At 56.1% G+C, this 14,566-nt stretch overlaps 4 protein-coding genes across 4 annotated transcripts; 1 reads left to right on the forward strand and 3 right to left on the reverse strand.

Annotated features, from left to right (window-relative positions):
• Positions 1-3,114: 3,114 nt before the first annotated feature.
• Positions 3,115-6,335, reverse strand: C8A04DRAFT_31085 (glycoside hydrolase; the record flags this gene model as incomplete). Its single annotated transcript, XM_062781633.1, has 4 exons — positions 3,115-4,037; positions 4,108-5,408; positions 5,490-5,923; positions 6,012-6,335. The coding sequence occupies 4 exons, from the start codon at positions 6,333-6,335 to the stop codon at positions 3,115-3,117; spliced, it is 2,982 nt and encodes a 993-aa protein (XP_062634706.1).
• A 2,294-nt stretch (positions 6,336-8,629) lies between these two features.
• C8A04DRAFT_31086 (uncharacterized protein) lies at positions 8,630-9,877 on the reverse strand (the record flags this gene model as incomplete). Its single annotated transcript, XM_062781634.1, has 4 exons — positions 8,630-9,133; positions 9,213-9,589; positions 9,661-9,759; positions 9,811-9,877. The coding sequence occupies 4 exons, from the start codon at positions 9,875-9,877 to the stop codon at positions 8,630-8,632; spliced, it is 1,047 nt and encodes a 348-aa protein (XP_062634707.1).
• A 1,604-nt stretch (positions 9,878-11,481) lies between these two features.
• Positions 11,482-12,593, forward strand: C8A04DRAFT_31087 (uncharacterized protein; the record flags this gene model as incomplete). Its single annotated transcript, XM_062781635.1, has 3 exons — positions 11,482-11,514; positions 11,573-12,010; positions 12,102-12,593. 3 exons carry the CDS (start codon positions 11,482-11,484, stop codon positions 12,591-12,593), a joined length of 963 nt encoding a protein of 320 aa, XP_062634708.1.
• A 265-nt stretch (positions 12,594-12,858) lies between these two features.
• Positions 12,859-13,824, reverse strand: C8A04DRAFT_31088 (glycosyl hydrolase family 62-domain-containing protein; the record flags this gene model as incomplete). Its single annotated transcript, XM_062781636.1, has 1 exon — positions 12,859-13,824. The coding sequence occupies one exon, from the start codon at positions 13,822-13,824 to the stop codon at positions 12,859-12,861; it is 966 nt and encodes a 321-aa protein (XP_062634709.1).
• Positions 13,825-14,566: the final 742 nt, after the last annotated feature.

The raw sequence follows: 14,566 nt of genomic DNA on the forward strand, positions 1-14,566 counted from the left end.
AAGAGGCCTATGGTTATGGTAATCGAGCTCAAGGGAATGCCGGTGCTGTACGAGGGAAAAGATGGCGCCTGTTGGAGGAAGTATGAGACCCCAAGACGGGAGCCTTTTTCCCACAATATCTAGCTTCTTGAGTGGTAAAAGGGGCTTACGGGCGTGTGTGCTTTTACTTCACTCCTTCTGCCAACCTACCGACAAATTGTGTGCCTCTCGAATGAGCAAAGTCCAGACTCGCTTTCTTCTTAGTCTATCTAGTTTTAGGCAGAGCCACAAGCCTTTATCACCTTCCCACCGATCCCCCTTCTCGGCCTGAGACAAACGAATGACACGACATAAGCCCACCAGAAAGTCAAGCTTCCAGCGCCTGAGCATTCCATGGACACCGGCGTGGGGTACAGTATCCTCCGAAGCAAGCTATCAAGCACCTCCTCCCCGTCTTCCCGGGTCTCGCCGCCAAAAGGCAGCAAAAAGGAAGGCAGGTCTATGCCGCGGCTTTTTGCTAACCTCCCGCTCCAATTTATCCAGCGCGTGCTTCCTTCGGCATTCAAAGCAGCGGCTGGGATAGCTAGTCACGATGACCTCGCTGTTTTTGGTCAAAACGCATGAACCGTAGACGTCCTTTTTCCGGAAATCGCGCGCATTGCATGAGTACGGCCTAGGAGTGGGACGTGGGTCGGAGTGGGGACATTTGCTGTAGACCTGGCGCTGCCATTGGCACATGATGTCGATTATATTTAGTCCAGGGTGTGTGTTGGGGTGGCTGGCCTGTGGTGGACTGGTTGTGTCGGAAGGGTTGCGGGCGATAGGTGTATGTTGGTGGTGTTTCTCTCGGCCGGAACTAGAAGCGCAGGTTTCCTTTTGTTACTCTGAAGCAGCAGAGTGATGAGATGTTCGGAAATGGGTTCACAGAGTTAAAGTCAGTCGGAGACGGAGTGGTGGTGAAAGTGTGTCGAGCTTCGTTCAGCATCATCAAGCCCGTGTCAACGGAGTGCCTTAATATCTTACTTTTGTCCTCCTTTCTCTCCCCTCTTTGTTCCCACCTACGCTGGCAGTCTCCTAGGGGGCGGCGCCGAGCTACATCAAACGAACCCAAGGCCTCAACCAATGAGAATGCAATAGCTCGTCCTCTAGTTGGCCGGTCTCCGGCGGCCCCGGACAGGCGTACCCGAAACACAAGGGACCCTAAATGGCCTGTAAATCGGCTTGCTCGCCAACATTGAGAGGGTGAGGAGGGATGAAAGCCGGATCGTGGGCACGGTCCGAACCCCTGACGGCCCTGAAGACCCTAACACTCAGATGACGGACCGGCCATTCGTGGACCAGCGGGTGTGGCCGGGCCGGTGATGCTTCTGCCAGTGTTGGGACACGAAACCAACAGTCTGGCCGAAGCTACACTGGCCCCTTACACCATCCCACGCGGGAGGGAGCCTTGGAGCAGATGCCTTCAGAACCACGGACTTGGCCAGTTGGCAGTTTGAAGCCAGGCCGATAACCGCACTGGAGTGGTACTAACAGAGTTTCATGTTCACCGTGGTTGGGTAAGGGCGATTCTTCCAACCTATGAGCCGTACGTAGTTATCGGGGCTTCGGCAACCACTCTTTCGTTCTGGGCCAACAACCCCGACCAAACTTCAAGATCAAGTTACGACGGGGGCCGTGTGGTTGGGGGCGGTTGGGTTAGGGCCGCCGGCCAACACCATTTTGGGACGGTAGCATCGGGGGCCATGTTGGGTGCGGCACTCTAGCTTTGGATCATCCAACGTCCCAACATACAATGTCCCAACCTCGATTGTTCAGAGGGTGCTAAGTTTCCATTCGCTAATCGGCGAAGAGCCGACAGTTGCCTGTGGAGGCTGTACAGCTTGGGTAAGGTTACCAGTCCAAACGTCGCCCTGAAAACTCGCGAGGCACGAAACCGCCAAACTTAATGGAACTATTTAAACTCTTGAAAACAAAAACCCCTTCATTCGTGAGAAATTACGTCCCGAACCCTGGAGTCCTCATCGAGAGTTCTGAATTGGCCGGTCGCTTCTTGATGGTGTTGAGTGGTAACCAAGCTGCTCGGCACGGGATGATTGTACTTTAGAAAGGATGAGAGATGGGACGAGGTGGCCAGGTGTACGGCCCGGAAGGTATTGAATCCGAGGTCACAAGATTCCTTCCGCACTCGCCAAGCAGCAAATACCAGTATCGCGGTGCGAGGTAGGCGACGGCATAAAGCTGGGGTACGCCAAAATGATAATGGGCAATACACCCTGCTGTGCAAGGAAAGAAATGAAAATGAGGGGGCAGAGATAGAGCCAAGGGAATGAGGGGGGAGAAAAGTCAAGATTCCAGCCAACAGCTGGGTTTCAGTCTGTACTTGTGGGGCGAGCTCCCCAACCTTCTGCAATCAGCCAATCGGAATTGGTGTAGAGCACCAGGATTTCCTAATTGAGCGCCATGCCACGGCCAACCTGCCCCACAACGTGGACATCGACTTTCACGAAAGGCTTGCAAATAACCACAACTTTGACAACTTTGAACAACAATCTCGCTGGAGCCAGCAATATAAGCATGAGATACATGGTGGTTCTCTTTTTGAACGGTCTTGTCTTATTCATTTTAACAAACTACCAACTTTCCACTGACCCTCTCGATCGCTGTATCATTTTTTAATTTTTGAACTAAACTTTTATGTCATCTTAAATTCAGAAGAAGAAACCCTAAACACACAGTTTTAAATAAACTCTAAACGACAGAACGGTACAACCTCGTAGGCACAAACACTCATCAAATCAACTCGTCATTAACAACTACAATTACCCCTTATATCCAGCCATACTCACTCCAATCCTCCCCCCGCATCAATCCCTCCTAACCAACACCCTCCAACTACTAAACAGCACTAACCCCCTCCCTCCTCCCAACCACATCCCCATCCCCCCCCACCAAGAAACTCACCGGCGGCCCCAAATAACTCGGCCTAACCCCTCCCAAATCCACCACCACCTTCTGCACCACCAACCCCGGCAACAGCGCCCACACCCTCAACTTATATGCCCCCTCCCTCTCCACCGCAAACCGACTGGTCGTATAATTCCCCGTCCGCCCCCACACCCCGTCCGCCACAGCCCCCTACCACCCCGCGGGCATGTTCCCGCCGACTGTCGCGCCGACGGGTTGGACGTGGGTTACTGCAACCTGGGACGTATCGGGAGTGTCGGCGGGGAAGAGGGAGATGGCGTATTCGAGCGGGGTGGCGTCGCCGAGGTAGTTGAGCCCCGGGGAAAGGTAGAGGGTGATGTTGGCTGCGGTGGTGTTGGTGAAGAGGTAGAGGTCGTATTCGAGGGCCGGGGCGGTGGTGAGGGTGAGTTTTTCGGTGTTGAGGGGGATCAGGCCGACGCCGGTGTCGGTGCGGCCGTAGTTGGTGAAGGTGTGGTAGGTTGGTTTGGTGGTGGTGTTGGTGGATTTGGACGAGGAGGAGGAGGAGGAGGACGGCGGGATGATGGTGCTGTATTTGGCCGCGGGAAACGCGACGTGGCCGTCGGACTCGACGAACCCCTTGGTGAATGACTTCGGCACAGACCGCGCGCGTACCGGGACGAGAACGTGCGGGTCGCTGAAGCCGTACTTGTCGAACTTGCGGCATGTCGTGACGTTGACAGTTACCGTGCCATCAAACCCAGCCGGAACAGCGGCCCAGTCAACAGACACCAGCACGCGGGTGTCGGCGCTGTCGGGCCCGAGAGTCCCCTTGGCCGGGTCCAGCTTGAGCCAAGGGTGGTTGGCCGCCAGCGACCAGTCGCAGTCCTCGACGCCGCGTGAGAAGACGTCGATGTACCGTGTGGCCGGGCCGTAGGGCTCGAGGATGGGCAGGGAGAGGTCGTTGGCGCTGTTGCCGTGCCACCGGTCGTCGCCTTTGACTGTCGCGTTGGACCCTTCGACGCCGATGCCGATTTGTCCGGCGAGCGCAGCGAATTCGGTTTGGACATGCACCATGGCGGGGAGGGTGTTGCGCATGGGCTGCTGCCAGTAGCCGGAGTAGCCGAGATGGGTTTCTGGGGGTGCCAGTCAGTCAGTCGGTTCGCTACGGGAACAAAAAGGGGTAAGAGCGGGACAAGAGCTTACGGTCCATGAAGTGCTTCCACTTTCCATCCAACAGAGCATCCCAACGACGGGTGAGGTTGGCATCAGCCGCCGAGTACTTCAACACGTCTTGGATCACCTTGTTGGCCGAGTTGCGCCCCTGACCAGCAAACAGCAAGTTCCGAGCACCGCCAATATTGATCTGCTGCACAATTTGACCAGCCATGGCCGGGTGTAAGACCGTCTGGAAGAAGGCCGCCTGGGTATTCGCCGGCAGCTTGTCATAAATCCCCTGCGCCTTCTCGACCAAATCCGCCCACTGCGCTAGCACGGCATCGGCCTCGTTGTAGTTGATAACCGAGTACGACGACGGTTCGATCAGCTCGTACTTGCGGCGCGCCGCATACATGCCATACTGCAGCAGCACGTCAGCAATCTCCCCGGCGTACTTCGCCCCAAACTCCCGCGCGGCCCACGCCTCGGCCCAATCCGCTGTGCTCTCGATATCCCAGCGCTTAGCGTCGTAGGCCAGATCCAGGAAATGGCTAATCGGCACCTCAAGCGCCTTCATATCGCCCACATTAACAATCCACACGCGGTCGGCGCCCCGGGCGTACGCTAGATGCATCTGCTCCGTCGTCTTGGCCAGCTGGATGGTATTGATCCACTTGTAATCGCGCGGGTCACCGACGTAGTCGAAGTGGTAATAAATCCCGGCACCTCCAGCGCGATCAGTCTCATTCCGCAGCGGCAGCCGCCGCACATTGCCCCAGTTGTCGTCCGCCCACAGCAGTGTCACATCATCAGGCACCTGCAGCCCAGCAAAGATGTAGCTCATCACCTCCTTGTACAAACACCACAGCTGCGGCACCGTGCTGATGTCCTTCACCCCGAGCCCCGTCGAGATGATCTCCCGCTGGTTCTTAACCAACACCTCCAACATCTCAACAATATACTCTACCCCCAACCCCTCAATCGCCGTGTCCCCCGTGCCGCGCATACCCATAGTCCACAGGGAATTCCGCGCATACGGCTTAGCGCGCTGCACGCCGTAGCGGAAATAGTCGTCGATGGTTTTGTTGTTGAGGTTGTACGCCCAGGGGCCTTGGTAGAAGTGGCCGAACTCGTTTTGCGCGCGCATCAGGGGTTCTGTGTGGGAGGAGCCGATGACGACTTCGAAGGCGTCGGCGAGCGGCTGGTTGGCGGGGTCGTCCACTTCGAACATGGTCGCCCAGACTGCCGGCCAGAGGTAGTTGGCGCGTAAGCGCAGGACGACTTCGAAGATGAGGCTGTAGAAGGCGGGACCGTAGCCTGGGCCGTAGGGCGTGTCTTGCCAGTGGGTGCTAGAGAGCCGGTTAGTATGTCTTATCTCTCAACGAGTCAACCCGAAACCGAAGTCAAGACCATGGAAAAAAACAACGTACGCAACCCAGTTCGTCAAAGCCGGCTGCTCATCATTCAGAAAGAATCCACGGTACTTCACCGACGGCGGGCCCTGCACCTTCTTCTTCTTCGTCACATAAAGCTTCTCGCTCTTCTGCACCGGCGTATCAGTCCAAAAATACCACGGGCTGACCCCAATCTGCTCGCTAACATCATAAATCCCAAAGATCGTCCCGCGCGGGTCGCTGCCCGCGATCACAAGCGCCTTCTTGACACCCGCGACAGGGTGCTCGATCACCTGGCTGGTGAACGATTCCCACTTGCCCTTGACCCCAGACACGTCGAGCGCGTGGGACGAGACGAGCTTGTCGATGACGGTTGAGTGGCCGATGGTGCCTGCGATGATGACGACGTTTGCGGAGTCGTAGGGCGAGTACTTGGGGCCGGTGAAGTGGGCGGTGCCCGTGGTTGAGTACTGAACTGGTCTTAGCACAACTCCTCCACTCTCATCAGATCACAACCCCTTAAAGAAGTGGTGATCTCATGGTATGAACCGTACTCACCATAGTATTATTCGTATTATCCACCGGCTCATACTCATACCTCGCCGCCTCTACCACCTTTCCCTTCATCCCATTACTCAACGTCAAGTTCGTGCCAGTAACCCGGCCAAAATCGACCGCCAAATCGCCCGCCGCGCGGATGACGCCCCAGTACTCGTTCTCCGCCACCAGAATCTGGCCGGCCTTGTTGGGGCCGGCCCCCGCCAGCTGCAGCACCGATCCGTGGCTGCTCGTCGATATGATCTTTTCTTGGCCTAGGGCGGTGGCCACTGAGCTGAAGGCTAGCCAGAGGGCTGCCTTCACGCCCAGGCCAAGGGGATGCATTGTGTTGTCTTTGGTGTTGTCGTTGTTGCCGTTGTTGCCGTTGTTGTTGTTACACACAAGAAACGTACCTACACGCACTCACGCAACGGCGCTGGTCTCACAATTGGTAGTCCGCGACGACAACAAACGCGGAAAGACAGGCTCGTGAGAGCGAGTGCGAGTGCAGATCTTTGCCTTGATAATTATAACCACTATCCAGCTCCCCGGGTATGCAAGGAACATTCCGCCCGTGCACCCCCCCTCCCTCTCTCCCCCAGGAACCGTGGCAGCCATGAGGGAAATGGGCCCGGTTGCAAGGAATCCAAGGCCTCGCGTTGGTGGAAAAACTTAACTGGGACCCCGCGGAAGAGAGAGAATAGCCTCATAGCTTCCGCCATCGCTAGCTTCGCTACCAAAACGCAGGCTGGGAAGTGAGTGGGAACGGGACAGGCGCGTTGTTGGCCCTTCTTGGGTCTCCTCCGGGGAAAAAAAGGGTTTGTGTTGCAGCGCCAGGAACGCATGCCAAGGATTGGGGAAGTTGGATTTGGAGATGGAGCTGGGGGAGCTTCGTTTACCCAGCTCTCGCGAACGCCACTTGGTGAAGAAAAGTAACAGTCGGGCGGACGGATAAACTCGCGTGAGCGGAACTCGAGGAAATAAAGCTCGTAGCGAGCCCGAAGCTGAGATTATGGAAGAAGGTCCTTGAGTTCTATTGACAACTGATGGGCTCCTAATTACACTTCGAGTCGAGAAGCTGAAGCGCTTGAGAGGGACGATGTACCCCACAGCAACATCCCCCACAGAAATCGATGACCATCGCAAAGAAGGAAAGAGCAGTCCTCTCTGGCGAACCCGCCCTAACAAAAACATTAATGACGGTACCTGTGGCAAACTGCGGGTGTACTATGTATACATACCTTAAAGCAACATGCCATCTCCCACATAAAGCAAAAACAACACGCCCACAACTGAGAGCGAAACCTCTCAACGAAACCCCCAATCACTCCCCGAGTCCCCAGATACAATACAAACCAACAAACGAATCCAATGCGGAAACCATCTCATCCTCCGCATTCCCCGCATTGCCCTTGCCCATTCTTGGGGGACGAGGGGGAACAAGGGGAGCGCTGACCGGCTATTTAGCCGAGAGGACGATCCACAACTCGGCTTCCTAACCTTGACACTAGCGCTTGGTGCTTTGCCCTTCTTGGAAATGCAGGGCGCGACGCCACGCGAGATGGAAGTTCTCGAAGGTTTTGGGTTCTTCGGCTGGGAAGCGAAGGTGGATGGGGGGTGAGAAAAGAGTTTGTCGCTGGCGAGAGATCCAACCCCCCGCGACCTTGCGTCAACCCCCCCCGCCATCTACAGTCCTGCGAGACGATATTCGGAAGTTCTGGAAGTGTTTGAGATTGAGGTTGAGGGGAGGGAACGAGCCTGCGAGATGGGAAACGAATGGACTGCTGCGGTTTGTTCCGTTGCGGTCTCTAATAAACTAACGTCGTTTCCCTTTCTTTGTACAGGAGAGCTTGGGGAAGGATTGGAGGGGAGAATAGTTGACTGGGCTCGTCCACGTCAAGGACTGCTACTCTGTATGTCGTCTTCATTTTTTTTTTATTCGGTTCTTCTCTCTTGAGTTTGTGTCACAAAGGATCAACATAGACAAACATATAATGGAGCAAATAAAACAACTATAAGTAAGCATTTGATAAAACCAATAAAACAGGCACTTGTTTCTGAAAATCTGTTCTCTCCAACGTCAACGTCACAAACCAAGCAAGGAGGTCACGCCCTACGAGACGTCAACCCAAGGGGTTTGGGATACGGGCCTAAAAGGTACGGGCCTAAAAGGGCGTTTATCAAATGTTGACCGTCGACACGATCACCACGTCCGGGTTTCCCAAAATGGGAAACTCTTTCCCCAACGTAACGCCCCGAATCGGTTGCTCGTGTGAACGCATCCTTTGATTAAGCTCTCAAAGAGGGGTTGGATGACGATGGGAATAAAATAGAGATTTGTTGTAGAGGAGGTACGATCACCGTTGGGTTAAGTTCATCTGTTTACCTTAGATAACTAAGTAAACTCGCCTGAAGGGTCTCAAACGTCGCGACTCGCCCGATGCGAGCGCCCAGCATTTTCTAATCTTTTGTGTACACAAGCACACCTAAGTAAGGTAGTTAAGTACTTCCTCCCAACCCCTCGATCACTTCCCGCTGCATCGTACAACCCGACCCAAAGCCCCTCCACAGCTCGAGCCCTTCCCCATTACCACGGTTCAGCAAAGCCCCTCCAACACCCTCACCCAATCCCCCCCTCATTAAGCCGCCGCACCCTCAACCCACCGATACCGCGGCAACAGCGCCATCTTCTCCTCCGGACTAACCTCCGTATCCCCATACACCATCCTCGACCCCTTCTTCCTCTTCTCCCCAGCTCCACCCGTCTCTTCTCCCGGCCCCTTCCCAGCCGCCGCCGACACCGACGGCCGCACGCCCGCCTCAGCCAACCGAATCATCTGATCAATATCATCCCCACCAGCCCCGCCACGGGCCGCATTCGCCACCAACTCGTCGACTGTCGACGGCGCGCCGCCGGGATATCCTGGAGGGGGCACGCCTCCGGCGGCACCGTTGTAGTAGTACGGCGGCGGGGCTCCGCCGGCTGCGCCTGCTGCTGCGGAGCCGCTCGGGGGACGAGCGGGCAGAGGGAAGGGAGCGGTTGTGCCGGCTGGGGGGGCGCCTGGTGGGAAGGCGGTCGTGGCTGGGTAGCCTTGTGCGGGCGGGTAGGGGTAGCCTGCTTGTGGAGGAGGGAATGCGGGTGTCTGGTTTGGGAGTTGTGAGTTGTGAGTGCGCTGACGCAGGAAGGTAGTAGGAGAATAGAGAGGGACAGGGTAAACTTACGGCTTGTGCTGGACTCTGGTTCTCGGCTGGAGCAGCCGTAGCCGGCGTGCCGTTGATGCCAGCGGCCTTTTGCGCGGCAACCCTTGCGCGGTGCTCGGCTAACCTCTTTTTGAGCTCCTCGGGTGTCTCGTACTTCAACTTCTTCGTCGGGCCCTGGCCTCCTGATAGGCCCCGTGGGGGGTTTCCTGTCGCGGCTTGACGCTCGGCTTGGGCGGTGTAGAAGTTTTGGATGATGCGCTGGTGGTGCTGTTGGATAATATCCTCGGGAACACCTTCCATACCGAAGATTTCGATATCGAGTCCTTGTCGGTTAGGGAGCGCATTCTCGACTGTTGTGAGGTTTTCCTTGTGGACTTGGTTCATGTGCACGGAGAGACCTAGAATGCGCAAAAATGTCAGCCATCATGGTCGGGTTTGATAGAAGGAAGGCTGGCGCGTGACGGCGTACCTCCCGCCGTGTTCAATCGCTTGCCACATCGGTCACATTTGAAGTGTTTCGCCTTCTGATGCGAGATGAGAAGCTTTAGATCTTCAAAATCACGTTCACCTATCACAGTATTAGCCTAATTCGGACGCGTGCAAGCTCTGATGAACCAACAGTAGTAGCACCACGGTCGAGTCAAAAGCTCCTCGACGTCGGGGTGACCGCGCTTCTTCTTGCCCATCTTGAATCGGTCGCGGAGTCGGCGAAAATAAACGGTTGGAAACGTGCAATATTCGAATTGGCGCAAATATCGAGTGATATCGCGGGATGGACGAATTCCGAGATGGCGGGGATGGATTTCGCGGCGGTTGCTCGAGCAATGGGAATCTTTGGTGTTGACGGTCGAGCTGCGAAATGTTCAGCCTCTCGGTGGCACGGTGCGCCACAGCGACAGCCTTGCGCTGAGAGTGGGCCCTATGCCCCTACCCGGTTAGGTATCATATATCGCATACATGCATTACTTTCCTTCCCTAACCGGAATAAGGAATTGTCAAGTTCTCAATCAACTCTCACGACGCGGCGCGGGCTCTTCCTTGAACGATTTCGCGAGCCCGCCCCGTCTCCCGTTCCGCAACCGCAACACAAGCAGCCTGGGCTGAGATATTGCTCGCCCCGGCGGGGCTGTGATACTACCAGCCGAATTGAACTTTCCGACCTCGCCAAAGTCCAGGACTTCCACCAGGCACCCGTATCAGTATCTGCGTTGGTGAATCACCTACCATGTTTTAGGCAGCCGGGGTAGAGCGTCACAACACCCAAAGATCATGGAAAAACAGATGTCCCGAAAAAGCGACAAGTTACGAATATCGCTTTGCCTTTCGTAAACGCCGCGGTCGTAGCCCTGTATTCGTACGCTTCTTCTAACAATCCGCTTGGCCTTTTGGTCCTGAGGCCCCGGGCGACGGCAATTCATGAATTCCGAATTCCGCCAAAACCATGCTATGGTATAGGTGTTTACCATGCGGAGTTGTTAACTCCGACGCCACTCTTGAAGCATTAAGGTTGGAGAGTTAAAGTTCATGCAAAATCCCCGCGCGGATGTTGGTGGCTTTGTCATCAGGAGACGTTATCGGAACCAATCCGACACACGGAGCCTCCATTACACTAGGAAGAAAGAGGGAAATCCCGTCATTCGAAATCACTGCCAAGGTTTAAGGGAGATCCGCGAGCGAAGGATTCAGGTACTCGCACTCGGTCGCAACCTGGGGGCTGACGATTGATAATCGAGGCGCTTATCAGATTGCCCGGTGCTGTGCGGAAGTTACAACGTTTCTGAAGCTGGTTAGTGGTACAGACAGAGGTAATGTATTACAAATTTTGGCCCCCAATTCGACGCCGTGGACTTGCATCCATGTCGATAGTCGGCTACACCAGAACTCCGTTGGTGACGATGTCGAAGCTACCGTAATTAACATGTCCCGCGTCCGAGCGGACCTGGTCCAACCAATTGCCGAGCATCATCATCGTCTTTGAGGGGGACAGGCTGTTGTACGAAACTTGTCTCTCAGGCGCAAGGGGTTAGCAAGATGAGGTGAGCAGTTGTGCCCCGCCTTCCTTCTCGTGGGAGCTCTACCATTCCACGCAATCACGCCAGACTTGCAACATATCACACAGGTTGGTTGTACAGAATGGCATATAAACGCCCATCTCCCCCTCACTTCACTATGGGTTTCCTCTCAACCAACAACCATCTTCACTCAATCGAATCTCAATCATCTTTCCAGACCCAAACAACAAACCATCGACCTCACCAAGCCCACTAGTAACCCACTAGATCTCATCAAAATGACTACCATCAAAACCGTCGCCGTCCTCGGAGTATGTCCCACTCACCCCTCTTTCTTCGCGAACTTCTCATACTAACCACCTCCCCCAGGCCACCGGCAACCTGGGCCCCGCCCTCGTCCAAGCCCTCCACGACGCCAACTTCACAGTAACCGCCATCACCCGCGCCAACTCCTCCAACCCCACCCCCAGCACATTCCCCTCCGACGTCACCGTCAAATCAGTAGACTACACCTCCCCCGAGGCGCTCCGCGCCGCGTTCACCGGGCAAGACGCTGTCGTGTCCGCCGTCGCCACCCCGGCGCTGGGCATCCAGATCGCGGCGATCGATGCGGCTGTTGCGGCGGGCGTGAAGAGGTTTATCCCCAGCGAGTATGGGGTTGATACTCGCCAGGCGGTGGGCACGACGGTGGGAAACATTTTGGCGAAGAAGATTGAGGTGGTGGAGTATTTGCAGGAGGTTGTGAAGAAAGGGACGGCTCCGGGGTTTAGTTGGACGGGGTTGTCGACGGGGTTGTTTTTGGATTGGGTGAGTTTCTTTTCTGGATCTGGGCACTTAGTTATGGAATGGGCCCCGCGGGTGGGTTATGAGTGAGGCATCAGCTAACGATGAAAAACAGGGCTTCGACTTCAACGGCCTCGGCGTGATCGACCTCAAGGAGAAAAAAGCCACCATCATCGACTCCGGCAACGAAAAGTTCTACACCAGCACACTCTCCCACATCGGCCGCTCCGTGGCCGGTATCCTGCTGCACCCCGACGAGACAGCCAACAAGTACCTCGCCACGGCGTCGCACAATTTCTCGCAGAACGAGCTCCTGGCCGTTGTCGAAGAGCTGACGGGGACCAAATTTGCCGTCATCCACGAGAAGTCGGAGGATCTGACTAGAGTGGGACTGGAGAAGCTTGCGGCGGGTGAGCCGATTGCGTTTATCTACTTTTTGCGGACGTGGAACGGGACGGATGGTATTGGACATGGCTTGACGGAGGAGGAGAGTGATAATGCGCTGGTTGGGGTGCCGTATGAGGATACCAAGGCTGAGGTGCAGCGCTGGCTGGAGCGGGCGGGTGCTGGCGTGTCGACGGTTAATAAGAGGGAGTCTTACGAGTAGCTTGTATCTTGCAGTCTCGCCTCGTTTAGTACCGAGCAACAGAATTGAAGTGTGAGAACAAACAATATGGTCAATTTATACACATTCGCGCAGTGAGTACTGAGTATCGTGATGAGAAAATTGGCCCCTTAAATTTGAGCTTTATATACAGGCCTGCACTGTCGAAAAAAGAAGAATGCGACCTTTTATGTTTTGTTTTATATACATCTCTTAAGTCGTAACGCCTCTCCTTATAGCAGCCCCCCATAATCCCCGCACACACCCCTTACGAAGCCAGCGTCAACACACCCGGGCGGTACGGCAGCTTGTCGTAGTCCGCGTTGGCGTTGGGGTCACGGCCCTGGTACAGCAGCTGCAGCGAGCAAGGGTCGACCTCGAACTTCTCGTTCTGGCTGGCACGCACCAGCTCACCGTGGCTGATATCGTTGGTCCAGGTGGCGCCCGAGTTGGCCTTACCCGCAAAGGGGCTGCTCTCGGTAGCAGCGTTGGGAGTCCACTCGCCGTCGAGGCTGCTGGCGGTGAAAGACCGGAAGAAGCGTCCCCCGGAGCCCATGGCCTCGACCAACATCAAGTACTGGTCGGCGCCCTGGACCTTGTAGACCTGCACGGCCTCGAACAGGTTGTTGGTGGAGTCCGACATGACGGTGACGAACTCGGTGCCGAAGCTGCCGGGGAAGTTGCCGATGGGCATGCTGGCGCGGTAGATGGAGCCGTTGTCGCCGCAGAAGAAGAGGTACATGTTGGTGTCGTCGCCGATGACGGTCTGGTCGATGGCGCCCGTGGACGAGCCGGAGATCTTGCCCTCGAACAGCGGCTTCGCGTCCGACCAGCTGTTGGCGTCGGTCGGGTCGTTGGAGGTCTTGTAGGAGAAGGTGGTTGGGCCCCACTGGTAGGCCAGGATCCAGACGTTCCCGGGCTCGAAGAAGAAGATGGTGGGGGCGACGGTGCCCTGGGGGAGACCCGTTTGCGTGGCCGAGGCCATCTCGCTCCAGTCGCCGAAAGGGCTGAAGACCATGGAGCCGTAGTTGGACTGGTCGTGGGTGGAGGCGTAGACGAGGTGCTGGCCGTTGTAGGGGGACACCGAAAAGTCCTTGAGGGCGACCCATCCGTTCTTGGGCTCGACCAGGGCGTCGCTGGAAGTCCACTTGTACGAGGTGGGCAGCGCGCACTGGCCGGCGACGGACGCCGCCGAGGCGAGGAGCACGACACCGGAGCGCTTGGTGACCTTCATGGTGGTGGTGGAGGATAAACGTTGGTGGGTTTGTTTTTGTTTTGTTTGTTGGTGTGGAAATCCCCAGGCTCAAGCTGTAACGTCTTCTGTCTCACAAGAGAGCTGGGTAGGTTAGAGAAACGGGATGCAGATCCCCTTTATAGATCGTTAATGCCATGGCCAGGTCATAGCATAGGATGCCCCGATCCGGTTGGTTCTGTCCTCCGGAAGCAGGGCGCCCGTATCGTTCGGACAGGTGCCGAACGGAGTAGCCGGCGCACATGACAGAACCATGACAGAACCACCAAGAGGTAACCCCCCCCCCCGACTGGTCGACATAATCCCACCAGTATGCTGCAATTCCGCACAGGCAAACGAGGCAAAAACCTCGAAACCGGCTGGGCACGGTAGGGGTCCCAAACAATGCCCCGGATTTTGGGCCCCGGATTCGTGGTAGTCTGGCGCAAGTCTGGGTAAGAATCCCGGGTCGTGCTGCTGATCGTCTCCCTGATCGTCACGAAACTTAATTTATCCACGGGGACTTCCTACTGGCGCGCTTCGACTCCATTTCCTCCACAAAACACAAAACCAAGCAAAACCCGGGCCCTGCGCAGAATAGGGAACAGGTTCGCCGCGTTGCGCTGCGCAGGAGGAAGCCGGAGCTGTTCCGACCTGATTATGTCCGTCGTGAACTCGTAGTCGCCGGTTATTGAGGCTTCGGCTCTTGTCGTTGTTTCAGCGTCCCGTTTGGGTTTGGGGCGTG

The sequence above is a fragment of the Dichotomopilus funicola genome, assembly GCF_033296635.1.
Source record: "Dichotomopilus funicola strain CBS 141.50 unplaced genomic scaffold C8A04scaffold_60, whole genome shotgun sequence".
Classification (NCBI taxonomy): Eukaryota; Fungi; Ascomycota; class Sordariomycetes; order Sordariales; family Chaetomiaceae; genus Dichotomopilus; species Dichotomopilus funicola.